This window comes from Gymnoscopelus microlampas (genome assembly GCF_963454915.1).
Source record: "Gymnoscopelus microlampas genome assembly, chromosome: 22".
In the NCBI taxonomy this organism is placed as follows: Eukaryota; Metazoa; Chordata; class Actinopteri; order Myctophiformes; family Myctophidae; genus Gymnoscopelus; species Gymnoscopelus microlampas.
This window is the reverse complement of record NC_139959.1, coordinates 40,175,815-40,203,634: the sequence shown is the minus strand read 5'-3', so window position 1 is coordinate 40,203,634 and position 27,820 is coordinate 40,175,815. Positions and strand designations below refer to the sequence as shown.

The window sequence follows — 27,820 nt, the reverse complement described above, 5'->3', positions numbered from 1 at the left end:
CATTAACCACGTTAGCCCTATTTTATACCTAGGCTATTTGAAAATAGCAGATCTACAAGCTTACAACGCGTCGCATCGCAACGCGTTGTGAGCTTGTAGATCTGCTATTTTCAAATATTTAGTACTTTTACTTTTGGTACTTTAAGTACATTTTGATGCCAATAATTTTGTACTTTCAAAAAATTTTTTTAAAAATTTTTAATTTTGGACTTTTATTTGTAACAGAGTGTTTTTATATTGCAGTATTGGTACTTTTACTTAAGTAAAGAATTTGAGTACTTTTTCCACCACTGAGAAGGTCAAGACATTACCTTTGATATCACATAGTGACACATCAGGCCAAATGTAATTAGTTACTTTCCACCACTGGTAGTATTTGTCACTGGACTGTCTTGTTGCATCTCATTGAGGAACTTCCTTAAACCTGACGAACATCAGAGTGATGATCAGAGCAGTGGTGAAAGATGTGATGGACACAGACCTGCACTATACTGTGTGTAAGGCCGCAGGATAAAATGTGTAGAACCTAACACATAGTGTGAAGCAGCAATACGCCGGCCAGGCGTCTAATAATAATAATATTTATATTTGAACCAAATCTCAAAGTGCTACATAATAGAACAAACAAAAATATATAAATAATCATAATAATAAAACAGTGAAATTAATACAATTCAAATTTACAAGTTAAAAAGGTTAAACAAGACACGCATGGCATCAATGAGTCACCACAAGTCGCCACGAGTCGCGCCACGAGTTAGAATAAAAGATGGACATACCAAACGATTATCATGATTCAAACCCATAGAGGTATAGTTCATACCAAAATAAACGACACGATTGTACCAATTTTAAACATGGGGAATCATTTTGGAGATGCACAGCACCGGTGGTTCCAGTCAGTGGTTCCGGCCTCCTGATGACGTAAAACTGTTTCCGGTCCGACCGGATCTGAAAACCCCAAAATGCCAATAGTACCCCTCCGGTCCAGTAGAGGTCAGGCTCACCGTATCAACCCGCTCCGTTGTTTGTTTGCTGCTCAAAACATCCAGAGAAGAAGAAGCGGCCTCCATTGAAGCAAAATGGCCGACGTAGAGATGGAGATGATGGCTTCTTCTACCAGAATGAATAACGGCAGCGAACACATCATGTAAGAAACACCTTATTACTGGAGAATACACCACATAACCCCCTCTCCTCCCCCTATCTAAACGTGCTTCTCGTTACGTTAGAGGATAGCGGTAGCATTGTGGAAGCTAACGAGGCTAGCTAGCTAGCGCGAGCTAACGCTCTCTCCACACATTGCTAAGCTCGAGCGGTTAGCTTAGCATATTAGCTTCATAGTAGCTTTAGCCTTTTTGTAGCTGGAGCGTCTCTGTAAGAAGCACACCGTGTACCTAGAGGTGAACAGAGGGGGTCCGCGGCGTCTCGCCCCTTGAAGTGTCATGGACCCCCGCCGCCGCACGGACCACCACCTGGTGGTCCGTGCGGCGGCGGGGGTCCCTGACACTTTGCCCCGGTCTGTTTATCCTTAAGGGGGGGGGGGGGGGGGCATCGGCACGTTAGCCTAGCAGCACGTCAGCTAATCTCTGTGTCTATAACGGGCTGGCTCTTATCAGGGGGGGGGGGAGTACTCACATGTTTTACTTAAGTACAAGTATCAATACCGCAATGTAGAAATACTCTGTTACAAGTAAAAGTCTGGTATTCAGAATTAAGAGTATAAGAGTATTGGCATCAAAATATACCTACTAAAAGTAAAAGTACTCTTTTTGCACAATGTCCCATTTCACAAGTTATATGCATAGCCTTTGAAAATAGCAGATCTACAACATGTTTAAAAAAATAATAATAATCGAAACCTACAAAGTAACTGGTAACTTAGGTTTTCAGATAACTGTAGTACAATATTTGCCTCTGAGGTGTAAAAAGTATTGAAAATGAGAAATACTCCAGTAAATTAAATATACCGCTACCCTAAGTACAGTACTTGAGTAAATGTACTTTCCACCACTGATGACGACAAGTTGTTTAAACATACAGGCCATGTTGGTGGAGTCATTCTCTTTATCCACTATACTACATACATCAGGTGGTTCTCTAACTTGTTCATGTCAAGGACCCCCAAAATGATATGTATTTGGCCGCCGACCCCCATTTCAAAATATGTTTTTCAAGGGACCCCCAGAAGCACAGATTTGAGTTATATATTCAAAGATTTGCCAAAAAATAGCAGATCTACAAGCAAAACATTTAAAAAAAATCAAAACATTTCACAAATACCAGATCTACAAGCTCATAGCGCTATGAGCTTGTAGATCTGCTATTTGTGAATAGCCAAAGTATAAAAAAATAATGGTTCAAGTGGTTACACAGATGCGTTCCTGCCGTTTTGAATGAGTTTTGTAACCCATTTTGGGTTGGCTATTTGTAACGATAGCTTTCAGGTCGGGAACCCCTTTTGAGGTTGTTGTTGCCATGTACAGTATATAGCAACGTACATTTTTGTAATTTTTGAATAAATATTTGATGTTTTTCAGAAAACTCAGGCCTCAGGCCTAAATAGATTAAAGTGGTGGGTTATTGTTCATCCTTAACCCATTAAGGCCTGGAACGCATCTGTGTCACTTTTTGGATTTGAGCTAAAAAAGCATTATTTTACACTTTGGGCTATTCAAAAATAGCAGATCTACAAGCTCGTAGCGCGGCACTCGGTGCCGCGCTACGAGCTTGTAGATCTGCTATTTTTGAAAAATCGTAAAAAATGTGTGCAAATCTTTGAATATATACTGTATATTCTTTTAAAGAGAACACATTTAACTCAAGTCTTTGCTTCTGGGGGGTCCCTGGAACAAAATATTTTGAGATGGGGGGGGTCGGCGGCCAATTGCATATCATTTTGGGGGTCCTTGACATGAGAAAAGATTGAGAACCACCGATATAGAAACATACGTTTTTCAGAATACTGTTGAGATTTAGGAGACATGTAGAATCGGCTTCAGGTCTTAATGTGTCAATAGAATATACTAGTATATGTGACAGGTTTGTCCTGTGTGTCTTGCTGTGAGGATGAGCTTGATGGTTCATCATAACCTGCTGTGAGTTAGTGATGGGCCGTTCACGATCGATTTGTTCATAAGAACTAGTTCGTGTTCATTGTGCTGTGAGTGAGTGAACACTCATCATACTACTCTCATCTCCTCACAGGAAACCAGACCTGGAGAGCCATGAGAGGAGCGGCAACGAGGAGGACAGTGGAGATGTGTCTGAGGAAGGAGAAGAGGAGGAGGAGGATGAGGAGGAGGAGGAGGAGGTGGGTTTTAATACACCTAAGAATGTCTTTGATAAGCTGCTGTAGAGACACATCGTAGAACACTTTCATAATAATAATAATAGCTTGAATTTACCTAGCGCCTTTCATAAACCCAAGGGCGCTTTACATCAAAACAATGAACAACTAACAGACAAATGAACACACAAAACAACAAACAACGATATGCCATAAGCCTGGGAGAACAGGTGTCTTTTCAAGGCAGCTTTAAAAGAGTCCAGTGTTGGAGCATGGTGAATCCCTATTGGGATGGAGTTCCACAGGGTGGGGGCTGCCACACTGACGGCTCTGTCCCCGAAGGTTCGCCTGTTTGCTTTCACTTTGTTTACTGTTTGTTTCCATTGTGGTCTTAATACATAGATTTTAAATGTGATCATTTTAATGTCTCTAATACTGCAAGACTCAGTCAAGTAATTGGCATGTTTTAGATGTATACATTCAATGGAAACAATTCAAACAATGTCAATCTCACAATTGTAGTCAATTAGAGGAAAACACTCCTTATCACAGTGCAATATCACACGCCATATTCAAAATCAAAAACAGCAGAAGAAGCAGATCTACAAGCTCAAAACGAGCTTGTAGATCTGCTACCTTTGTGTGACGCTGTAGTATGATCAAGTAGGGCGTTAAAGTCATTGACTGCCAGAGTTAAATCATCGTCTACAGCTGCCCTTTTCACTAAACTTTATACAAGTCATCTCTGTCGGTACCTGATTTTATGGGTCACACTTTTTAGTGTAACACCCGTCACCGGAGCTGAACTCTGTGGAGCTGAAACATGCGCCGTGGGCAGTCGCCAAAATCGGTATTTCTTGTAAAATTAAAAACATAGTGATTGTTCATAGTTGTTATAGCGGTGTAAAATGCAACCATATATGAATTTACGAAAAAAAAGAATACAAAAAGATATCATATATGATATCACGATATCATGGCTTTGATAAGATCTGTCAGACCTTTAAAGGGGCTACACCATGAATTTCATTTTTTTTTAGGTTTTTAGTATTTTTTGGGCTCCCCAGTGTCTCTTGTACCCAATTTTTTTTTTTTTTTTAACATTCAGTCATTCATGCTCATTTCATGGATTTCCTGAATGGGCGTGTCTGAACAGGCCATTTCAGAATGGCAGGGCAAGTGATGTCACTTGCCCTGATTTTGCATTGATGATGGCCAGACAGAATTGCTCAGTAGCTCCCCCCTGCCCAATAGGACGTTTTGGTATTGCAGCTGAAAAAGCTTGGAATGACAGACAGTCAGATTGTGAGAAAAAATATCTGGATGTTTTTTAGGCTTACAACCTGTTTAAAACGTATTAGGGGGCAATATTTATATATAATATATTTTTTTTAAATTCATGGTGTAGCCCCTTTAACCCATTAAGACCTGGAACTGTGCCATTTTTAGATTTGAGCTAAAAGGCATTATTTTACACTTTGGACTATTCAAAAGTAGCAGATATACAAGCTCATAGCGCGGCACCGAGTGCCGCGCTACGAGCTTGTAGATCTGCTATTTTTGAAAAATCGTGAAAATGTGTGCAAATCTTTGAATATATACATTTTTAAAGCGAACATTTTTAACTCAAATCTTTGCTTCTGGGGGGTCCCTGGAACAAAATATTTTGATGGGGGTCCGCGGCCAAATGCATATAATTTTGGGGGTCCTTGACGTGAAAAAGATTGAGCACCACCGATATAGAAACATAGGTTTTTCAGAAAACCGTTGGGATTTAGGAGACGTGTAGAATCGGCTTCAGGTCCCAATGGGTTAATGATGTGCTGCTTACTTCAGGAGGAAGCAGAGACCAACGAGACCAACGGCGGAAAGCAGCCAGAGACGACGGCGGCGGCGGCGACGACGACGACGGCGTCCAAGCATCACGGCGGCGGCGGCGGCGGCTCCGGCGGCAAGCACAAGCGTAAGAAACACAAGCACCGGAGCAAGCACAAAAAACACAAGAGAACCGCCTCCGACGAGGACAAGGAGCGAAGCAAGCGCAGCAAGCACCGACACAAGCACAGGAAACACAAGCGCAAGGAGGCGGCGGGGGGAGGGGGAGGGGGAGGCGCCTCCTCTCCCCCCGGGGGCGGGGGCGGGGGTGGCGGCGGCGGTGGCGGTGGTGGTGCCGCCGCCCTCCTCCTCTTCGGCGGCTCCTCCTCCCACAGAAAGACTGAGTCGTCCCCCTCGTCGGGTCATCCCAGTCTGGACGACCGGGCTCTGCTGGAGGACCTGGAGAAGCAGAGGGCCATGATCAAAGCTGAGCTGGACAGCCAGCTGATGGAGGGCAAGGTAGTAATCAACCAGTGGTGTAATAGTAACTAAGTACATTTACTCCAGTACTGTACTACGTCTCAGAGGCAAATGTTGTACATTTTACTCCACTGCAATTATATGAAAACTTTACTTACTAGTTACTTTGCAGATATGAATTATTACGTTATAAAACACACTATTAACCACTTTATCATTATTTTATACATAGGCTATTTGTAAATAGCAGATCTACAAGCTCACAACGCCTCGCATCGTGACGCGTTGTGAGCTTGTAGATCTGCTATTTTCAAACATTTGAGTACTATTACTTTTAGTACTTTAAAGGGTAAGACCACTTTGGTAGAGGTTTGGGTTGTGTAGTTACCTTGCCATGATGTAACTCCAAAGGTGGACAAGAAATTAAAAATAATTGCTCCATTGATTAGAAATTGATCTTTCAAAATATGCTCCTCATTGACTTACATTGTACGGTAAAACAGCTCTCAAAGTCACTCTTTTAGCACATAAACAAACGCAAACAAAGTTGATTCAGACAATATAGAACATCACCAAACCCAGTACTGTTTTTTTTTAAATATAAAAATGTTAACTTCCTGTTGATTTTGCTATTTTCATTAAGAAGAAAACCCGGACTGGATTCGCGGATCCGGATCCGGATCTTCAAATAGTAAAATCAGCAGGAAGTTGACATTTTTATAAAAAAAACAAAACAGTACTGGGTTTGGTGATGTTCTATATTGTCTGAATCAGCTTTGTTCATGTTCGTTTACGTGCTAAAAGAGTGACTTTTAGAGCTGTTTTACTGTACAATGTAAGTCAATGAGGAGCAAATTTTGAATTATCAATTTCTAATCAATGGAGCAATTATTTTTGATTTCTTGTCCACCTTTGGAGTTACATCATGGCAAGGTAACTACACAACCCAAACCTCTACCAAAGTGGTCTTACCCTTTAAGTATATTTTGATACCCTAACCCTTGTACTTTTACTCAAGTACATTTTTAATTCCGGACTTTTACTTGTGGTAACAGAGTGATTGATACTTGTATTTAAGTAAAACATTGGAGTACTTTTTCCACCTCTGGTAGTGATGTATTTTGGTGTCATAATCAGATAACCTTACAAAGCTAATATTCCTTCTAGTATTAATAACTCACATTAACGTTCTATCTATATGTATCTAGTATTTTAGAATGAATACATTCTTTTAAATGTATTTTATGGATCCGCTTTGTTTTAGGTGCAGTCGGGCATGGGCTTGATCCTGCAGGGCTACAACTCCGGCTCGGAGGAGGACGGCGAAGCCAGGGTACGAAACGGAGAGCAGAGGAACCAAAGGGGGGGCGGCGGCGCGGGTAAAACCGCCGCCGGGGCGTCGCCCAGGGCCGGCGGCGGGAGAAGCGGCCGGGAGAAGTCCAGGCGGGATTCGACGACGGAGGCCGGAGGCAAAACCTCCTCCTCCTCCTCCAACAAGCAGCGCCAAAGCCGGAGCAAGTCCAAGGACAGGACGACGGCCAAGGAGCCCAACAAGCAGGACAAGGCGGCCAAGAGCGGCAAGGAGGCGTCCGTCAAGGACAAGAGCGGCGCGCGCGGCCGGAGCCGGTCGAAAGACAAGAGGCGTTCCTCGCGCAGCCCGGGGAGGGGGCGGTCCAAAGACAGAGCTGCCCGGAAGTCCAGTTCCTCCCCCCCTCCCTCTGCCGCCGCGAGTGCTGCTGCTGGCAGGAGAGCCGAGCGCACGGCCAGCCGCTCCGACAACAAAATGGCCGACGACAACAAACCAAACCAGGAGAGAGGAGCGGCAGCAGCGGCGGGGCCGGGCCGCAGGTCCAGGTCAGTGTTGGAAAGTAACTTGAGTGCGTTTACTTAAGTGGTGTACTTAAGTACAGTTTTGAGGTGTTTGCACTTTACTTGAGTATTTCCAATTTCCAATACTTTTACTTCTACTCCACTACATCTCGGAGGCAAATGTTCTACTTTTTACTCCACTACAATTAATTGAAAACTTCAGTTCTTTAAAGGACGACATCACCACTTTTCAACATATCTTCATATAATAGGTCCTCACTAATGCTCATGATAAAATGGTACAATTTTTTTCTAATCAGTTTGTGCCTCAGAGGAGGGCTGTAGACAGTTCAGAAACCCGTCTACCAGTGACATCATCAATGGGGAATCTAAGCTAATAGAAACTGCAGGCTTTGTATTCCTGGAAAGTTGCAATGCAATAATAGATCCCATTGTTCTCGCCTTAATAAAAATCTGAATAAAAAAATTGTAATCTTTTTGGGGGAAAAAATCCTGCCTAACGATGATGTCACTGGTAGACGGGTTTCTGGACTCTCCACAGCCCTCCTATGAGACACAGACCAAGTAGAAACAAATTGTATCATTTTATCATGAGCATTAGTGAGGACCTATTATATGAAGATATGTTGAAAAGTGGTGAAGTCGTCCTTTAAGTACATTTTGATACCAATACTTTTGCACTTTTACTCAAGTAAATTTTGAATTCCGGACTTTTAACTTGCAACTGAGTATTTTATACATTGCAGTATTGATACTTTTACTTAAGTAAAAACATTTGACTACTTTTTTTCCCACCACCGTTTCCAGGTCGCCCGGCGGCGGGGGGCGAGGAGGAGGGGGGGAACGCCCCGGCCGGTCGGACGCGGAGCAGCGCGACAACAAGCGGCCGGCCAAGTCGCCGTCCAAAGACGCCTCGTCGGGCAAAGAGAACCGCTCCCCCCACAGGCGAGGAGGAGGGCCCCACGGCGGCTCCCAGAGCAGACGCAGCGCCTCGCCGCCTCCTCGCCACAAAGACGGCGGCGGGGGGGGGGGCCACCCGGGGGGGGCCGCCCACCAGGCTCACCAGGGGGCCGGCTCCTCGGAGAGGACGTCCAAGCACAGCCACTCCCCCTCCAGACCCAGGTCTCCGGGGCCTCCCCTCAGGAGGCCCCGCAGCCGCTCCCCCCCGGACCCCAGCAGGAGGAGGGAGCTGGAGAGACAGGAGTCACCACAGAGGTTGGTTTGGTGGACTGGACTGAAGTCTGAACTTTAAAAGGGATAGTTCACCCCCAAAAAAAATGTTTTTTTATCGATCAGTCGCTCAATTCATGGATTAGTTTTTGTCTCATTCCTAAGTCAATAATTTGATGACTAGCGGACCGGTAGGCAGTGGTTCCGGTAGGAGACACAAAGGAGACTCTTTGTGTCTCCTACCGGAACCGCTGGTCATCAAATTATTGTCTTAGGAATGAGACAAAGACTAATACATTTCCATGAATTCAAGTCTTCATGGGATGACTAATCCAGTGGTTCTCAAACGTTTTCATGTCAAGGACCCCCAAATTGACACTTATTAGCCTGCTGACCCCCATTTGAAAAGATATGCCAGGGACCCCAATAAGAGAAGGTTTATACGGCTTTCTAGCAGTGATTCTCAACCATTTTAATGTCAAGGACCCCCAGTTTGACATGTATTAGGCTACGGACCCCCATTTAATGGCATTTATACCTCTGGGACCCGAATTTATATTATAAAATCAATGTTAATTTAACTCTGAGAGTGTACAAATGGAACCAAATGGACTAATGGGTCCATTTGGTTCCATTTTTACACTCTCAGAGTTACAGAACCATAAGGGTCCATTTGGTTCCTATCCATCATTTAGCTGGGGACCCCCTGGAACCACCTCAAGTACCCCTGGGGGTCCCCGTACCCCACTTTGAGAACCAATGGACTAATCCATAGAAAAGCAGTCATTTTGGGGGTAAACTATCCCGTTACTGCCTTCTCTCATCATGGTGGCACTAACTTAGTCTTGATTATGTCAACATCAAGTCCTGTTACATCCTTTTATGTTAAGGACATTACTGGACACTGGTATAAAAGGGTAAACGTATGGAGGGAAGATAAAACAATGTTTTTTACAGCAAAACTGACACTTGATATATAACTTAATATATTTGTTTGAAGTATAAATTAGTTCTTAAATTATTCAGAAGTTGGTTTACATTTCTTTGGTGTCTATATATACACGTCATACAATGGAGAAATAATTGCAGGGAAATTCCAATTTCCTTCTATTGAAGAATATTGCTTTGTGGTTGTTTTGATTCTTATAGAAATATAGAAAACCAAATTATTTCCAATTAATTGTAAGAAACTGTTCTTAATTTGTCTGCCCGGTTAAATGAATAAATCCCACAGATATTAATATCATAATAATAATAAATGTGTTTTAAGGGTGTGTTCTCAGCACGTACCAGCAGGCTGAGGAACAGTTTCTAACCACAGGCCACCAGGCTGTTAAATGACAGTGGAAAATGAAATGTGCAATAACTGTATTCTGCACCATGCACTTTCCTTAAACTGATTTGCCTGTGTTTGTTTATTTATTGCTTATGAGCGTTTTTAGGTTGTTTTATCATGTTTTATTGTTTTATTATTGGAGCTTCTGAGCGTAAGTTTTTCACATGTATGTACCTGTGCATCTAAAGTATCATTCATAGTCGGATGTAAGGATATGTAACGAGCGCCGGCGCTCCTTGCGTTGTCGTTTTTTTACTCCCTCTCCGTCACTTACGGCTCCAGTTTTTCCGTCCGTTCAGTCGACATTCACCGTCAGGCCGACGGACGTTCGCTACGTTTTGCCTGTTGTACCACTGGGCTACGATGCTAGTTTCATAGCATTGTAACCTGTTGCCAGGTTTTGTGAGAGAAATAAGTAACCAGGTCTATGAAAACAAGCCCAAAAGAATCGACTAGGCCACATATGAACAGTGGTGGAAAAAGTACTCAAATGTTTTACTTAAGTAAATGTATCACTACTCCAATGCAGAAGTACTCTGTTACAAGTAAAAGTTTGGAATTAAAAATGTACTTGAGTAAAAGTACAAAAGTATTGGTATCAGAATGTACTAAATGTACCAAAAGTAAAAGTACAAAAAGAGCTTGTAGATCGGCTATTTTCAAATAGCCTATATATAAAATAGGGCTAAAGTGGTTAATGTATGTTTCATAATATCATCATTTGTATCTGAAAAGTAACTAGTAACTAAAGTTTTCAAATAATTGTAGTGGAGTAAGAGTACAATATTTACCTCTGAGATGTAGTGGAGTAAAAGTAAAAGTATTGGAAATTGGAAATACTCAATGATCATTCACTTTTATTGTCACTAAAGGCCCGTTCAAAGAACCTACTTGATCATCCGACCATCTAGGGACTTTGAACGGGCCTTTAGTGACAATAAAAGTCAATCTGAAAAAAAATCCTCTCTCTCCGCACAGGAAGCGCCTGAGACCAGACGTGGGACCAGGCCGGTCGCGGGAGGCCAGCCCCAGACCCCCGTCCCGCCGCAGGATGAGCCGCTCCCCGCTGAGGAGAAGGTCCCCGCCGTCGCCACGGCGACGCTCCCGCTCGCCCATCCGCAGGCGGAGCCGCTCTCCCCTGGGACATAGGTGAGGGTGTGCCGGTGGTGGTGGAAAGATATTACTCATATTTTCTACTCAAGTAAAAGTATCAATACCGCAATGTAGAAATACTCTGTTACAAGTAAAAAAGGCCTGTTTTCAAAATGTTACTTGAGTAAAAGTACAAAAGTATTGCCATCAAAATAAGTAAAAGTACTAAAATGTTTGAAGATCTACAAGCTCACAACGTGTCGCACCGCAACGCGTCGTGAGCTTGTAGATCGGCTATCTTCAAATAGACTAGGTATAAAATAGGGCTGAAGTGGTTAATGTATGTTTTATAATGTAATAATGTTTATCTGCAAAGTAACTAGTATCTAAAGTTTGAAGATGATTGTAGTGGAGTAAAAGTACAATATTTGCCTCTTGAGATGTAGTGGAGTAGAAGTAAAAGTACTGTACACAACTAAGACTAGTGGAGAAGAGATCCAGTAGAACTAAAAGACAAGTCATTTAATGTTTGGTTGCGCTCGGGTGTTGCGCTCTGAAAATAGCAGATCTACAAGCTCACAACGTGTCGCGATGTGAGCTTGTAGATCGGCTATTTTCAGCATGCAACCAAGTGTAAAATCTGCCATTACGACGCCATCAAGGCACCTCCAAAATACATTGATAGTCGACTAAATCAACTGTAGATTTAGTCGACTATAATCCGATGATATTTTAGTCGACTAAAACTAGACAAAAACTAAGACATTTCAGAATGACTAAAATATGACTAAAACTAAATGGAATTTTATTCAAAAGACTATGACTAAAACTGAATCAAAATGTGCTGTCAAAATCAACACTACCGCTATGGCAGACTAGTAGAGATCTTATTGTCTTTTAATCTGTGTGACACACAGGTCTGGGGACAGGGACCGCTACGGCAGACTCAGACAATATGGCCGACGCTCGATGTCCCGCGACCGCGAGAGGAGAAGGAGACGCAGCAGGGACGAGGACAAGTTCAAGGGCAGCCTGTCGGAGGGCATGAAGGTCGACCAGGAGTCCTCGGGGGAGGAAGTGTGAGTACGAGACAAGTGGTTAACCAGGAAAAGGAAGCAAACATGTTAGCACTGTTCAGTGGATGCAAATGGGACCGCTCTGGCCATATTGGACAGTTCTCAGGCACCACGACTGACTTCAGTCATTTCGCGCACCCAATTTTTTACTATTCAAAAAATAGCAGATATACAAGCTCATAGCGTGGCACCGAGTGCCACGCTATGAGCTTGTAGATCTGCTATTTTTTTTGAAAAATCTTGAACATTTGTGCAAATCTTTGAATATACATTGTTCTTTTAAGCAAACATTTGTAGCTCAAATCTTTTGCTTCCGGTGGATTCTACACATGTCTTCTAAATCCTAACAGTTTTTTGAAAAATATGTGTTCCTATACAAGTGGTTCTCAAAAGTTTTTTTCATGTCAAGAACATGTTCTCAAAACATGTTGTTCCAGGGACCCCACCAGAAGCAAAGATTTGAGTTAAAAATGTTCACTTGAAAAAAATATAGATATTCAAAGCTTTGCACACATTTTCATGTTTTTTTTTTCTACCAAGGAACATAAGTGTTGACAGGTTTCCTAAAGGACTGTTTGTGTGTGTGTGTGTGTGTGTGTGTGTGTGTGTGTGTGTGTGTGTGTGTGTGTGTGTGTGTGTGTGTGTGTGTGTGTGTGTGTGTGTGTGTGTGTGTGTGTGTGCGCATGCCAACAGGTTGGACTTTGATGATGGTGAAGAGGTGGACGAAGAGGCTCTGATAGAACAGCGGCGCCAGCAGCGCCTGGCCATCGTACAGGTCTGTTCACACCTAGAGAGGAAATCACTCAGTTTATCCTCTTTTTGAGGATTGTAACCCAGGGTCCCCACGGTCATGACATTTCTGGAAATATTTTGAAAAAATAAAATAAAAAAATCCAGTACTGGAAAAGGTTTGGAATTGATCAAGGGTCCTGGAAAAATATTTGGCTATGCATTGTTTTTGGCTATTGATTTTTTTTTAATACAAAACATTTTCATAAACATGTATAACATTACACGAAATATGTAACATAAGTAGTTTTTCGCCAAACACCCCATCCGCACTGCCAGCGATGCGACGTGACGCGAAGTGAGCGGGCGATGAAATCTCATTAAAATACATGTTTTTGAATGAGACCGTCCTGACCTACCGCGAGCGACAACGAACCGTGCAACGACGTCGTCCACCCCTCCTATTTTCGCTCGCAGGGTCACTATCTATGCCCTAATTTTGCACGAAATGTTGAATGAAATAGTTCTATTTTATATTCTATACTGTTACTATTGTACATAGGAGTAAGAGACACATTATTGCGCTGAATGATTGTTTTATAGGCCTGGAAATTGGGCTAAATATTCTGGAAAAGTTTTGGAAAAGTTTTGGAAATTCATTGCTAAAAATGTGTGGGGACCCTGTAGAGAGGAAATCACTCAGTTTATCCTCTTTGTGAGGATTGTAACCTCAATTTGTAACAAAATGTTAACCATGCTAGACGCATTGAAAGCATATCCTTGGTTCTGTTGACTCATAACTTATGTGGGGCCGTACTTTTTCAATGAAATATGGATGCAATAGGATACGATGTATCATTAACCACTTATATAAACCCTATATAATGTTTTTTTGTGTATTAATCATATTGTGTTAATTGTTTAGGAAACACATACTGTTTAATACAGGGGTCTTCAACGTTTTCAGGCCACGTGGTCTGGTGTTTACGTGGTCTGCTCTTTTTTCCCTCTATACCTCTTTGCCGAAAATAGTAGATCTACAAGCTCAGCTTGTAGATCTACTATTTTTGGCTGAAGTTCACCTCAGAAAAGGGATGGGGTTAAGGTAAAAAAAAATCATATCACACAAAGATTTGGCGGACCCCCTGTAGTAACTCTGAGGACCCCCCGAGGGGTCCCGGACCCCCTGTTGAAGACCCCTGGTTTAATACATCACACATTAGGACTCGGCCATACAACATTTTTCAGTCGTGAGATTGTTTTCTGCTTTAATCCCTGGCATTTGAAGTTTTTTTTCACGGTCGATCCGTTTCCATCGTGTGTTCCCACGACCACAACAGAAATACAAGGGCGGGAACGAGGACAGCAACATGGCGTCGGAGCCCAGCAGTCCCCAGAGCAGCACGCGCAGCCGCTCGCCGTCCCCCGACGACATCCTGGAGCGCGTGGCGGCCGACGTCAAGGAGTACGAGCGCGAGAACCTCAACACCTTCGAGGCCAACATCAAAGCCAAGCTGAACCTCATCGCCCAGGAGAAAGACGGTGAGGGAGCCTGTCGCCGTGCCGACCACCTTCAACCTGAAATGATATTAACCTTTACGTAGCGGCTCTTTATCTGTATGAGCGTTTCCCTCAGTGTCTTTAGGACCGTGTGGCAACTCCAGCCTGCATTAAGTGTTGACCTGCTAAGATGCAGTGGGTGGATTCAATCAGAAGTACTTCCATTTAAGGTTAAAGGAGAATTTCAGACACACCTTTTTCTTACCTTTTATAGGATATTGTTATATCCTAGGATTAGTGGTGCATAGGGGTGTGCCGATATATCGTCCGGCGATATATCGCGATACGTTTTCGCGACGATATGTATCGTTTTGGAAAAAAAATATATCGTTTTTGAAAAAAACTTTACAATCATAATAATCAGGCATGCAAACGGCCCCGAAGTGAAAAGAGTGACAACATGTTTTTTTTTTCGGGTCAGGTGTCATACTATTTGGATTCAAAACGGCTATTGTAGCTGAAAAGCTACAAGTTTGCATGTCTGAATAATGCAAAAACAGAATTATTTGTTTGCATTTTCTTTTTTTCTCCTCCATATATTTTCATAATAAAAAAAGTGCGTATCGTATCGAAATCGTATCGAAGTTGTGAGCCAAATATCGTATCGTATCGCTTCGTGAAATTAGTGTATCGGCACACCCCTTGTGGTGCAGTAGAACATGTTTATAACTCCATCCCGAGTCCACCGCAGCTAAAAACCAGAGCGTACAGTCCATGCTCTAGATTGCGTATTTTATCGCGATTTTATACATATTTTTTGTTTATCTGAAATTCATATTGACAGAAAGCTAGCCAACAGTGTTTTTGTCCCAAATGGGTCGCCGTAGTGTTTACGAGCTGATCACGGGTGAAATCTCGTCTTGTAAGACTTCCGGAGGGGAATCTAATAAAAAAAAAAAGCGATAAAAATACACAATCTAGCACACTGACCGTCCACTCGGCTGCGGTGGACTCGGGATGGAGTGATGAAAATGTTCTACTTTACCACTCGTCCTAGGACATATTAACATCATATAAAAGGTAAGGAAAAGGCTAGTCTGTAATTCTCCTTTAAGGGGAATCCCTCTGTTACAGGGCAAGGTCTGTCGTAAATAAGCCTACAGATGACCTAACTAGCTGCAACGGGAGACGCTGTTCTAAATGCATAGACTGGTCTTGCAAGCTGGCAATCACAGTTTATCCCATTAAGACCCGGAACGCTGTGTCATTTTAAGATGTCTTTAGCTATTCAAAAATGGCAGATCTACAAGCTCGTAGCGCGCCACCGAGTTCTCCGCTATGAGCTTGTAGATCTGACCTTGTAGATCTGCCATTTCTTTTGAAAAATCGCGACCATTTGTGCAAATCTTTGAATAAATAATGTTTTTAAAGCGAACATTTGTAACTCAAATCTTTGCTTCTGGGGGATTCTACAAATGTCCTCTAACTCCCAACAGTTTTTTTCAGTGGTCCTCAAACTTTTTTCATGTCAAGGACCACCCAAAACGATATGTATTTGGCCGCGGACTCCCATCTCAAAATATTAAGTTCTAGGGACCCCCATGAAGCAAAGATTTGAGTAAAAATGTTCGCTTAAAAATATATATAAATTCAAAGATTTGCACACATTTTCAAAATGTATTAAAAAATAGCTGATCTTGTAGATCTGCTATTTTTTAATACATTTTGAAAATGTGTGCTCTCGGTGCCGCACTATGAGCTTGTAGATCTGCTATTTTTGAATAGCCCAAATAAATCTAAAAATGACCCAGATTCCCGTCGCCGGTCTTAAATGGATTAACTGGTGTGATGATTGCAGAGTTGTGCGCTGCTGTTAAAAAACAACTAGTTTTAGGGTGTTTTCCATATAATTTTGTTTCTTTCTGTTGTCGTGTGTTCATTCAGTTGCTGGCTTGTTATCCAAAGCCCTGGTGGTGTTCTCTCTGCCACCTGCAGCATGTATCAGTATCTGCAGAGTATGTGAATCAAAAAACACATGTTCCATTTATCTCTCTGCTTTTACAACATGAGCGTTTGAGCCCAGGACTCATCTTCATGTCGTTTCCCCCCTCTCTCTCTCTTCTGTCTTCTCTTCAGGAGCCAACCCAAAGAAGCCCTCGGCCCCCGATATGTTTACAGAGTCGGACGAAATGTTTGCGGCGGACTTCGATGTAAGTCACTGAGTAACTGTTTTTTCCCCATTTTTTTTGCAAATACATTTTCATTTTAAAGGAGAATTCCGGACTAGCCTTTTTCCTAAATGTATCTGATGTTATTATATCCTAGAACGAGTGGAACAGTTGAACATATTCATAACTCCATCCCGAGTCCACCGCAGCTAAAAACGTGAACGGATGGACCTTAAGCTAAATAGCGTAGTTTTATCGCTCAAAAATTAAAAAGACGTTCATGATGACAGAAACCTCGCCACAGTTTTTGTGCCAAATGGGCCACCGTTTTTATTCATTCTGATGCCATTGTCGATACTCCGATCTGGATCTTAATGATTCCACTATCGATACGACGTAACAGTAAATTGGTAAAAATATGTGTCGCATATTGACACGATGTTGGCTTGTAGATCTGTTCTCTTTGGGCACGTTAACCATCGTACAATAGAGCTGCTTTGATACCGACATGTTCAACTGAATTCAACATCTTTATTATTAGACAATGGACCGTTTATACACAATTGATCTGATTAGTGACATGGGGGGGGGGGGGGGGGGGCACCGTCTCTCAACACACAATGTCACATGGACCCGCTAGACTCCATAGGTTTCGATAAGCTCAGACCCTACTGATTTACTGGTCTCCATAAATTCAGAAATGGGTCCTTAATTTAACCAGGTTTCATCTCCATTCCTAGTAACAACAGCCCATGGCTGCTAAGACATGCAGTGTAAATGCAATCTTTTGTCTGCCCAGTTGATGCTCATACATGCGTTCCCAAGGAGCAGAATGCGTGGATTATGTCGCACGCTGCAGCAAAAATATCAAATCTACAATTGTGAGCTTGTAGATCGGCTATTTTCGGTCATTAGTTATATTAAGATTAAAAGAGTATTTTAAGTGGTCAAAATAGCAATAGAATGCATGTTTAGAAGTATCTAACGTAAACATGGATGGTCTCAGAAATGTTATAAAAGCAAAGTTTAAAGCATCAACCTGTGATTTCTTCAACTGGTTGGGCTGTATGTAGAACATCATTAACATACGGTTTTAGAATGATCATACCTAAACAACATTACACTTTCAGTCATGAGATCTTATTAGTGATTCATTCCATGAGAATGGGCGCTGTGCCACTAAGCTAATTGTAACATTATTATTATGTAAATGCAGAGTGCCACTAAGCTAACTAACATTATGTTAATAGGAGAGTGCCAGGATGAGATCAGCAGGTGTTGGGAAGGACTTCAAGGAGAATCCTAACCTCAGGGACAACTGGACAGATGCTGAGGGCTACTACAGTAAGCTTTCCCTTCATAAAGCCTCATTTATATTTTACATTTATACTGACTGTAGCTTGACACAAAGTAACAGGTTTTCTCCGTTTGAGTTGTGGCCCCCCGACGGGAGGTGGAGGGGAGGGGTCCTGGACTAGACGCGTATGTGGAGTGACTTTCTGATCCTGCTTTGTGAAATACGGTTTTGACCATCTCACTTCTACAAACTATTCTACCAACTCCCCCATGTAGGTCTATCCTGAAATGTTTAATTATCGTACCGGGGGCTTAAAACGATCATAATTGAAAGAAAGCTCTTGTTCACAGCCAAACAGGATAAATCACAGGTGTAAATATGTAATTTCTCCAAAATTGTGTATTTATTGTCAGAAACAAACTCGTTTGACACACCACCTGGGGGGAAAAACACCACATTCACACTGCCTTGGATCAGGCAATGTCCTGGAACTGGACTGTCAAACACAACCTGTGTTTTTAATGCCTCCAAGTGCATATCTCGCATCAGATTTACTTTTTCAACGCGAATTCTGAAAAGCCAAACCGGATCCCGAACACGGTACATTTGGGCATTTTTGGCATTATTGGTTATACACGGTACAGAGGGTAAAATCTTTGTACCAACAATAATAATTATTGTACATCTGTTAACACTGCTCACCACTGCTCCTTTGTTATGGTTACGGTAAAGGTACGAATCAGGGCAGGCAGTCTTCCATGGCTAAACCTAACACTAACCATCATCACACAGACATCAATCTGAAAATATCCCTATAGTCACCAATGTGTTTGTAAAGGTGTCTAGTAACACATCTCACAAAGACTGAAATTCAGTATCCCTAGGAGAATTTTTGACAGCTCCTTAAAGTTGGGGTACCCACCATAACCTTGGTTAAAAATAAATCCCCCAAACAAATCCTAATTTAATTCTGTTTTAAGTAGCATGTGAGGTGTCAAACTAGGGTGTTTTTATGATTCTGAATCCATTGCAATCATTTGTTTTACACCATAACCACTCCTTGGGCTAAAAACGGCCCAATCTCAATGGGCTTTAAGTTTTTACACAAAAAGTATACATGGCTATGGCCGTTTTTAGCCCAAGGAGTGGTTTTGGTGCAAAACAAATGATTGCAATGGATTCAGAATCATAAAAACACCCTAGTTTGACCCCTCACATGCTACTTAAAACAGAATTAAATTTGGATTTTTTTTTTAGATTTTTTTTTAACTCATTGAGTGCCACAATCCGTCAAATCCGTCACGTGGCCTGACGCCCAGAGCGCCACAATCCGTCAAATCCGTCATAAAAAAAATTTCAAAAAAAAAAAAAAAAAATCAAAATAAAAGTTTTTTTTTTTTTTTTTTGGGAAAAACATGTTCAGAACCCAAGATATGATGATTTGAAGGTTTGCTGCTCCATCCACTCCTTGTTTAACCTTTAACTTAAAAAGGCTGTATCTCGCTTCCTAAGCACTTTTTTTTTACAATGAATTTTGGCTGTGGCACTCAGAACCAAAATTCCATTAACATGAATAAATAAGCTTGGCACTGAATGAGTTAACCAAGGTTATGGTGGGTACCCCAACTTTAAGGAGCTGTCAAAAAATTTCCTAGGGATACTGAATTTCAGTCTTTGTGAGATGTGTTACTAGACACCTTTACAAACACATTGGTGAAGATTTTTTTTGGTAAGGAATTTATTCCAAGATTGGAAAATATTCTGCTAATATCCCCTGACTACTAGTAGTCAGTACTTGTGAACCTTTCCTTAGCCTTTTGCGAACACCGCCTCGTTCCCTTGGTTCTACAGCAGGGGTCTTCAACGTTTTCAGGCCAAGGACCCCTTGGCTGAGAGAGAGAGATAAAGCAAGGACCCCCATTATATATTGTATAAAATATATATGTTTTCATAGATTTCATAGGCAGCTTGGATTCGTGTTAATGTGTACTTCCAGACATTAAGCCATGCACTTAAACCCTCAATGCTTAGTAAACCGGACCTTTCACTCTGTTCTTAGTCTGCTCTTTTTTTTACACCAAACCTCTTCGCCTAAATTAGCACAACGCACAACGCCTCGCAGCGCAAGGCGTTGTGCGCTTGTAGATCTGCTATTTTCGGGCAAAAGTTCTCCTCAGAACAGGGACGCTTGGTTGAAGTGGTTAATGCAAAAATCACACAAAGGTTTGGCGGACCCCCTGTAGTAACTCTGAGGACCCCCTAGGGGTCCCGGACCCCCTGTTGAAGCCCCACAGGGGTTAACATCTTTCTGTCGGTCTACAGGGGTCAACATCGGGGAGACGCTGGACAAGCGCTACGACGTGTACGGATACACGGGCCAGGGAGTGTTCAGCAACGTGATCAGAGCCAGGGACACCGCCCGCGCCGGCCAGGAGGTGGCAGTCAAGATCATCAGAAACAATGAGCTCATGTGAGTCCTTGAAACTTTGGCCGTGACATCATGTCAGCAGTGTAATGAACAAAATGATCTCATTGTACGACAACAATGAATCAACATTTGGTCTCTATACATATGTTTACACTTTTAAATCATGTTGGCTGCCCTAAAAAGAGGGTTTAAGGGTATTGTAAGTGATCTTTTTTTGGTTAAAATAAAGCATTTCTTTAAAAAAAAGGTTAAAGCTCTATATTCTGATGGTAATCATTGCCATCAGAAAAAGTGTTTGTCCAGTAACCAGAAAACCCATTTATCAGTTCCAGTTCCAATTGTGTCTGCTCACTTCTTTATGTCGTCACTTCCAATTTCACTCGTTTATCCTGATTGGACAAAATGTATATCACAACCTGAAAGTGCGTTTTCGTTTACAAAAACATTGGAGAGAGCTATTGAACACTTATTTGAACCCAATAAATGATCACTTACTGTGACACTGGGGGCAGCAGTGGCTCAGGGGTAGAGCGGCCGGATGGAAGCCGCGAGGTTCCCAGTTCGATCCCGGGCTCCCCCAGACGAGTTACTGTGGAAGTGTCCTTGAGCAAGACGCTGAACCCCTAACTGCTCCCGATGAGCAGGTTGGTGCCTTACATGGTTTCCTCCGCCATCGGTGTGTGAATGTAATGCACAATCTATGTAAAGCGCTTTGGATAAAAGCGCTATATAAATGCACCATTTACTATTTACCATTTACAGTGATGTTGTTATGATACTTTCATAAATAAGACAGAGATGTTGTAATGATACTTCCATAAATAAGACAGAGATGTTGTAATGATACTTCCATAAATAAGACAGAGATGTTGTAATGATACTTCCATAAATAAGACAGAGATGTTGTAATGGTACTTCCATAAATAAGACAGATGTTGTAATGATACTTCCACTCTTCCAGGCAGAAGACGGGTCTGAAGGAGCTAGAGTTTCTGAAGAAGCTCAACGACGCCGACCCAGATGACAAGTTCCACTGCTTGCGTCTCTTCAGACACTTTTACCACAAGCAGCACCTGTGTCTGGTGTTCGAGCCCCTCAGGTACGTAGGAAACAGGACCCCCTGGAAGTAAGGTCTGTCGTAATCCTTACATAATCGCCTAATTGCAATTATTGGAGGTAATCACAAATTATTGTTGCATAATTGTTTCCAGGTTGAAAAATGTTCATACGTTTTCAAATTTTTCTTTCTCCAAAAAAAAAAATAGCAGATAAATAGCTGATCTACAAGCCCTACAACACGTCACAAAGTCTCACTTGGTTGTTCTCACCTGCAGCATGAACCTGCGGGAGGTGCTGAAGAAGTACGGCAAAGACGTGGGCCTCCACATCAAAGCCGTGCGCTCCTACAGCCAGCAGCTGTTCCTGGCCCTCAAGCTGCTGAAGCGCTGCAACATCCTCCACGCCGACATCAAGCCGGACAACATCCTGGTGAGAAGGAACACATTAAAGTCTTTTGTTAACTAATCGGCATAAAGTCCTGGAAACGTGTTCAGTACGAGTGTAGGCCTGTCACAATTATTACGTAATCGGCTAATCGCAATTGTTTGAGATGATCGCAATTGTTTTTGCATAATCGTCATAATCGTTTTCCATTTTGAAAAATGTTCACACATTTTCAAATATAAAAAAAGCTGAAACAGCTGATCAACAAGCTTACAAGTGACGCGTTGTAAGCTTGTTGATCAGCTGTTTCAGCTTTTTTTTTAACATGTATTACATTATTAAATACGTCAATAATTTCTTTGTATATTTCAATTATGTGTCATATCTGCCCTGTGCAATTTTTGATTACGAAACCTAAAAGGCTTCACAAGTTCAATGTTCAAAGGCCAAAAACACAATTCAATCGCTAATAGCAACTATTTGAGTGACAATTAATGGTCATCTTAAATGTGTAATGGTGACAGCCCTATGCGAGTGGTGTTATGTTCTCTGACGTCATAAACCAGAGTTCCAGTTGAACCATTATGCTACAACACCAGTGGTTCTCAAAGTGGGGTCTGTATAGTTAAAAATTAGTAAAAAATGTACCACTTAATTAATATTTCATGCTTTGGCTATAAAAAAAAAGAAACAGATCTACAAGTTCACAGCGCGTCATGAAGTGTGACGCGCTGTGAGCTTGTACGTCTTGTAATTTTTGAATGGTCTTGAAAATGTTTGGACGTTTGTGAATAACATAGAATGTTTTAACACAAATCTTCTCTTCTGGCGGGACCCTGGCCTCAAAACCTTTTCAGATGGGGGTCTGCGGCCCAAATACAATCAAATCAATTGGGAGGTTCTTGACACGACAAGGTTTGAGAACCACTGTGCTGCGCAGTACAATCCTCTGTGTAAAAACACTCTTAATGCACCAGTAAAGACCCCCTTTGGGTCCATCATTGTTACACTCTGAGTTAAATGAACACTGAGGATTGTATCACTGTGTATGTGGATGATGTGATATATTATGTTCATAGTAATTAGACACTCATAGCGGTCGTCCTAAATGAAACGTCTCTCTCTCTCTCTCTCTCTCTCTGGGCTCCAGGTGAACGAGTCAAAGACCATCCTGAAGCTGTGTGACTTTGGCTCTGCGTCGCACGTCGCCGACAATGACATCACGCCCTACCTGGTGAGCAGGTTCTACAGAGCTCCAGAGATCAGTAAGTAAATTAACCTACATTTCCAACAACTGGACTTGGACCGTTTTTTCCCCCATCCAAGATACTGTAGCTTGTAGATCTGCTATTTCTGGCGAATGCTCCCCATTTAATCCGGGAACGCATCTGTCATTTTAGATTTCTTTGGCTATTCAAAAATAGCAAATATACAAGAGTGCCACGCTATGACCTTGTAGATCTGCTATTTTTGAAAAATCATGAAAATGTGTGCAAATATATATTTTTTTTAAGCTGACATTTTGAACTCAAATCTTTGCTTCTGGGAGGTCCTTGGAACTAGAAGATATTTAACAAATGTTGGCTTTAAAAAATATGTTTTCCAAGATTTGCAAAAATGTCTCTACAAGCTCATAGAGCGGCACTCGCTTGTATATCTGCTATTTTTTAATAGCCAAAGACATCTTAAAATGACACAAAGTATGCTTTCCCGGTCTTAATGGGTCAATAACACCCGTACTGTTTATTTGTATTTATTATGCAATCTTATTCAGCCTGTTTTTACAGTTTTTACTGATAAATACTCTATTTGCATCACTTATTCTGGTCTGGTATTTGTGTCAAAAGTTGTAATTTCTCAATTTTGCTGACCAATTATCAGTTATTCATGATGCGGTGTGTTTTGGTGTGTCTCTCAGTTATAGGGAAGCCATATGACTATGGCATTGACATGTGGTCTGTGGGCTGCACTTTATACGAGCTCTACACGGGGAAGATCCTGTTCCCCGGCTCCTCCAACAACCACATGGTCAAACTGGCCATGGACCTGAAGGGCAAGATGCCTAACAAGGTACCATTGCATCACCTTTTTTTTTTTATTACCCTAGACCAAGGGTCTTCAACAGGGGGTCCGGGACCTTTAGGGGGTCCTCAGAGTTACTACGGGGGTCCGCCCTTTTTTTTTTACCGTAACCACTTGAACCTTAGCATCCCTTTTCTGAGGAGAACTTTAGCCAAAAATAGCCGATCTACAAGCTCACAACGAGGCGTTGTGAGCTTGTAGATCTGTAGATTTTTGGCAAAGAGGTTATAGGTGCTGAGGGAAAAAAGAGCAGACCAAGTAAACAAAAAAAAAAAAAGTTTAATCTAAAACCACAATTTTATACAATATAGAGGGGGGTCCCTGCTTCATCTGTCTCTCTCAGCTAGGGGGGTCCTTGGCCTGGAAACGTTGAAGACCCCCTGCCCTAGACACAGTGCAAGGTATCTTTTCTCTCCCTTTTGTTTAAAGTTGTTCCAGATGATGCAACGCTGTGTTCTTCCTTCCTCAGATGATCCGTAAAGGCCTCTTCAAAGACCAGCACTTCGACCAGAACTTAAACTTCCTGTACATTGAAGTGGACAAAGTCACGGAGAGGGTTTGTTGCTGCTTCATTCACTTTTCTCTAGTTATTGGCCGTTGAACATAGCATGTTTCGCCAAAAATGCAGAGGAAAACACAGGAAGCGAGATACAGTAAGTTGATTACCGTCTCCTACCGGCTAATGTAAACGGTAGGAGACACAAAGTAGACTCTTTGTGTCTCCTACCGGAAATAAACCCGGTCATCAAATGATTGGCTCAGGAATGTGACAAAAACAAAAAAAGTCTCCATGAATTCAAGGCTTCGTGGGGTAAGTAATTGATGGAAAATAAGTCATTTTTTGGGTGAACTACTCCTTTAATCCATGTGTTTAACACCAGCACACAGATTCATTTTAAATGCATTCATAGATCATCATCTCCTCACTATTCCTTTTTTTCTTTTCTCCTCCTTGTATGGTGCTCTGATGTAAACACAGGAGAAAGTGACGGTGATGAGCACCATCAACCCCACCAAGGACCTGCTGACGGACATGGTGGGGGGCCAGAGGCTCCCCGAGGACCAGCGCAAGAAAGTCCTGACGCTCAAAGACCTCATCGACGGGACGCTGATGCTGGACCCGGCCAAACGCATCAGCATCAACCAGGCCCTGCAGCACGCCTTCATCCAGGAGAAGATCTGATCCACAACAACAACACACAAACACACAAACACACACACACCAAGACCCTTCTAGAGCAGACTCTCTCCAAGAACCAGAACCTGAACCTCCAGACCAGCTCTGCTCAACCCGGGGGAAAACTTTGACAATAAGGCAGCCAACACCAACACACAAAACACACACAGACTTCTGTTTGAGAATGTTATGGATTTTATTTCTCATTTTTGAATCTTGTTTTATTGTAAATAGGCCATCGAAATAAGTAGCCATCGGAAAACTCTTTTTGTGTGCGTGTGTGTGTGCGCGTGATAATCGTCGTGAAAACTTGGCCCATTCCCCCCTCCCCCCCACACCCAACCCCTCAACGACGCAGTTATGGACTTTTTTTCTATTTAAACTGGCATTGAAGTGACTAATGTTATAAAGAAAAGAAGGAAAGAAGAATTCCTGTAAATATGTCTATTATTGCATAATTAATGATGAGTGTCAGTTTAGCGGTTTTTCATCGTAGTTGCAAATATCTAAATATGGGCACGTCTGTTCTTTCCTCCCGTCTCCTTTTGTTTTGGATGATCACATTGCTCATGGTGGGGCAAAGCATGCTTCTGAACGTGCACCTTTCTGTGTGCTTTAGAATACTGTGGTGCCGGCCTGTGTAAATGCTCTGTATGTGCATCAATGCCCCCCCCCCCTCTTAATAGTCTCTATGCACAGCAGACATATTGGAAAGAAATTGAGCCTCTTCCTTAAAGGGATAATTCACCCCCAAAATGACTTCTTTCTTTTCCATCCTATGAATCAGTCACCCCATGGAGACTTGAATTCACCATGGAGACTTGAATTCATGGATATATTTATTTTTTTGGTCTCATTCCTAAGCCAATAAGTTGACGGTTCCGGTAGGAGACACAAAGAGTTTCCTTTGTCTTTCCAACCAGAACCGCGGCCCTACCGGTCCGCTGGGCATCAAATTATTGGCTTAGGAATGGGACAAAAACAAGAACATATCCATGAATTCAAGTCTCAATGGGGTGACTAATCCATAGAAAATAATATGTTTTCTTCCTTCACAGGTGTTAACAATGTTACTAATGAAGGCTCTGTTCCATTCTAGTCAAACAGAGTCAGGGTGCTGATACTGTGCATGTTGGCTCACTGGAAACACTCTAGCTACACCATTGGGTTTCAAAGCGTCCTTTAGGGTGTTCCAAATGGCCCCTTAAGAGTCTGTAACGAATGGACCCATTTTCGTTCCATTTGTACACTCTGTTTTGGTGGTCCGTGAAATTAATACGTTTGAGAACCACTGTGCTACACTAAACGGGACAGAACCTTTCATTAGACTCATCGGTAACACCTGTTAAAGAAGGAAAGCCCAATTTCTTTCCAATATGGCCGCTGTGCATGGAGCATATTCCCAGGCATCAGCCCCTGAGCTAAAGGAAGGAATGGACCCATAACTTATTGCTGTACTTCCCCTTTACAGAATCTCCATTTCTTTTGAAGGCGGGTAGCAGTTTTCTTTTCTGTTGGTGAACAGATCAATACTTTAACCCGTCCGTCGGTCGGTCTCTCTCTCCAGTCTCTCCCCCACCTCCGGTCTTTTGGCTCTTTTAGGTCCCGGCTCTTTTAGGCTCTCAGATTTAAGTGCCTCCCCTTACGAGCCTAGTTTGTCCCACCAACCAACGGCAGCCTGTCGAAGCCACATCTGTATCTGTCCTCCACCAAACCGATGTATGGCGGCCTGTCAAAGCCACATCTGTATCTGTCCTCCACCAAACCGATGTATGGCGGCCTGTCGAAGCCACATCTGTATCTGTCCTCCACCAAACCGATGTATGGCGGCCTGTCGAAGCCACATCTGTATCTGTCCTCCACCAAACCGATGTATGGCGGCCCGTTGACGCTCCCATCTGTTTCTGTCCTCTCCTCACGCGCTGTACATATTCAATTGTTAGCATTGTTCCATGTTTCTTTTCTTTTTTCTTTTTTCCATTAAGTGGTAAAAAATTGTGATTTCAATAAAGACTTAGTTGTGAAATGAAGCTGGTAAAAGGAGCACCTTCAGTGTAACACAACTTTTAGTAATAAAAAAAAGCATTTAATATTCTATACCCAGTGTTTGATTTGTTTAAGATAAATAATGAAAATCGCTGATCTACAGGTCGCTCGCTATGCGTCGGGCATGCCTCGATGTACGAGCCAATGTCATCGCGGCAATAGCTTGTACATCTGCTATTTTCAGGTTGTGAAATGGGACATTCTGCATATTTGAGTACTTCTACTTTGATGCTAGAATCTTATTTTGATGCCAATAGACCCCTTAACAGACGACATCACACTGATAAGAACCAGTATGCGCGCGCAGGCCGGCACCAAATGAACCCCATTCTGTCAGGTCTCTAGGACGCGCACTTGTAGATCTGCTATACCCGTAAGGGTCCATTTGGTTTCATTTTACGCTCTCAAGAGTTACAGATCTATAAGGGTCCATTTGGTTTCATTCTACGCTCTCAAGAGTTACAGATCTATAAGGGTCCATTTGGTTACCAACTCTCCATCATTTTGCTGGTGACCACCTGGAACCCCCTCAAGGACCACTGGTTGAGAACCACTGGATTAGCGCACAGGTGCACCTGTGGCCCTTGACTGGGTGTGACTAGTAATGTCATGGCGGACCCCTGCTGTTTTGTAGGTTTGGTGCGGATTGAATAAACAGAGCGCCTATGGCCCCCTTGAGGCCCCAGGGGGGCACGTGTGGCCCCTGGTGTCACTATCGTCATCATGGCAGACCCCTGCACAGTGTTTGAGGCAAGTCTGGTGCTGATTGGACCTGGAACAATTTTAACAGGAGAATAGGAGGATAAGGCTTAAGAACCTGGTCTCTACTGCTCCCTTGTGGTGAATAAGCAAATTGCCACTT

General features: G+C 42.4%; 1 protein-coding gene across 5 annotated transcripts; it reads left to right on the top strand.

Moving 5' to 3' along the window:
• Positions 1-1,076: 1,076 nt before the first annotated feature.
• prpf4bb (pre-mRNA processing factor 4Bb) lies at positions 1,077-26,232 on the top strand. 5 transcript variants are annotated; one of them, XM_084048651.1, is made up of 18 exons: positions 1,077-1,150; positions 3,208-3,313; positions 5,129-5,623; positions 6,849-7,438; positions 8,222-8,629; positions 10,899-11,069; positions 11,930-12,091; positions 12,782-12,863; positions 14,158-14,359; positions 16,454-16,527; positions 17,736-17,829; positions 20,105-20,252; positions 21,172-21,309; positions 21,545-21,698; positions 22,804-22,918; positions 23,572-23,723; positions 24,205-24,291; positions 24,715-26,232. In XM_084048651.1, the coding sequence occupies exons 1-18, from the start codon at positions 1,083-1,085 to the stop codon at positions 24,916-24,918; spliced, it is 3,450 nt and encodes a 1,149-aa protein (XP_083904777.1). In that variant the 5' UTR covers positions 1,077-1,082; the 3' UTR covers positions 24,919-26,232. The 5 variants fall into 5 exon arrangements, 4 of the variants coding, with proteins under 4 accessions (XP_083904777.1, XP_083904778.1, XP_083904776.1 ...); XM_084048652.1 differs by having other exon boundaries at positions 5,126-5,623; positions 6,855-7,438; XM_084048650.1 differs by having other exon boundaries at positions 5,126-5,623; positions 17,739-17,829.
• The last annotated feature ends 1,588 nt before the right edge of the window (positions 26,233-27,820 follow it).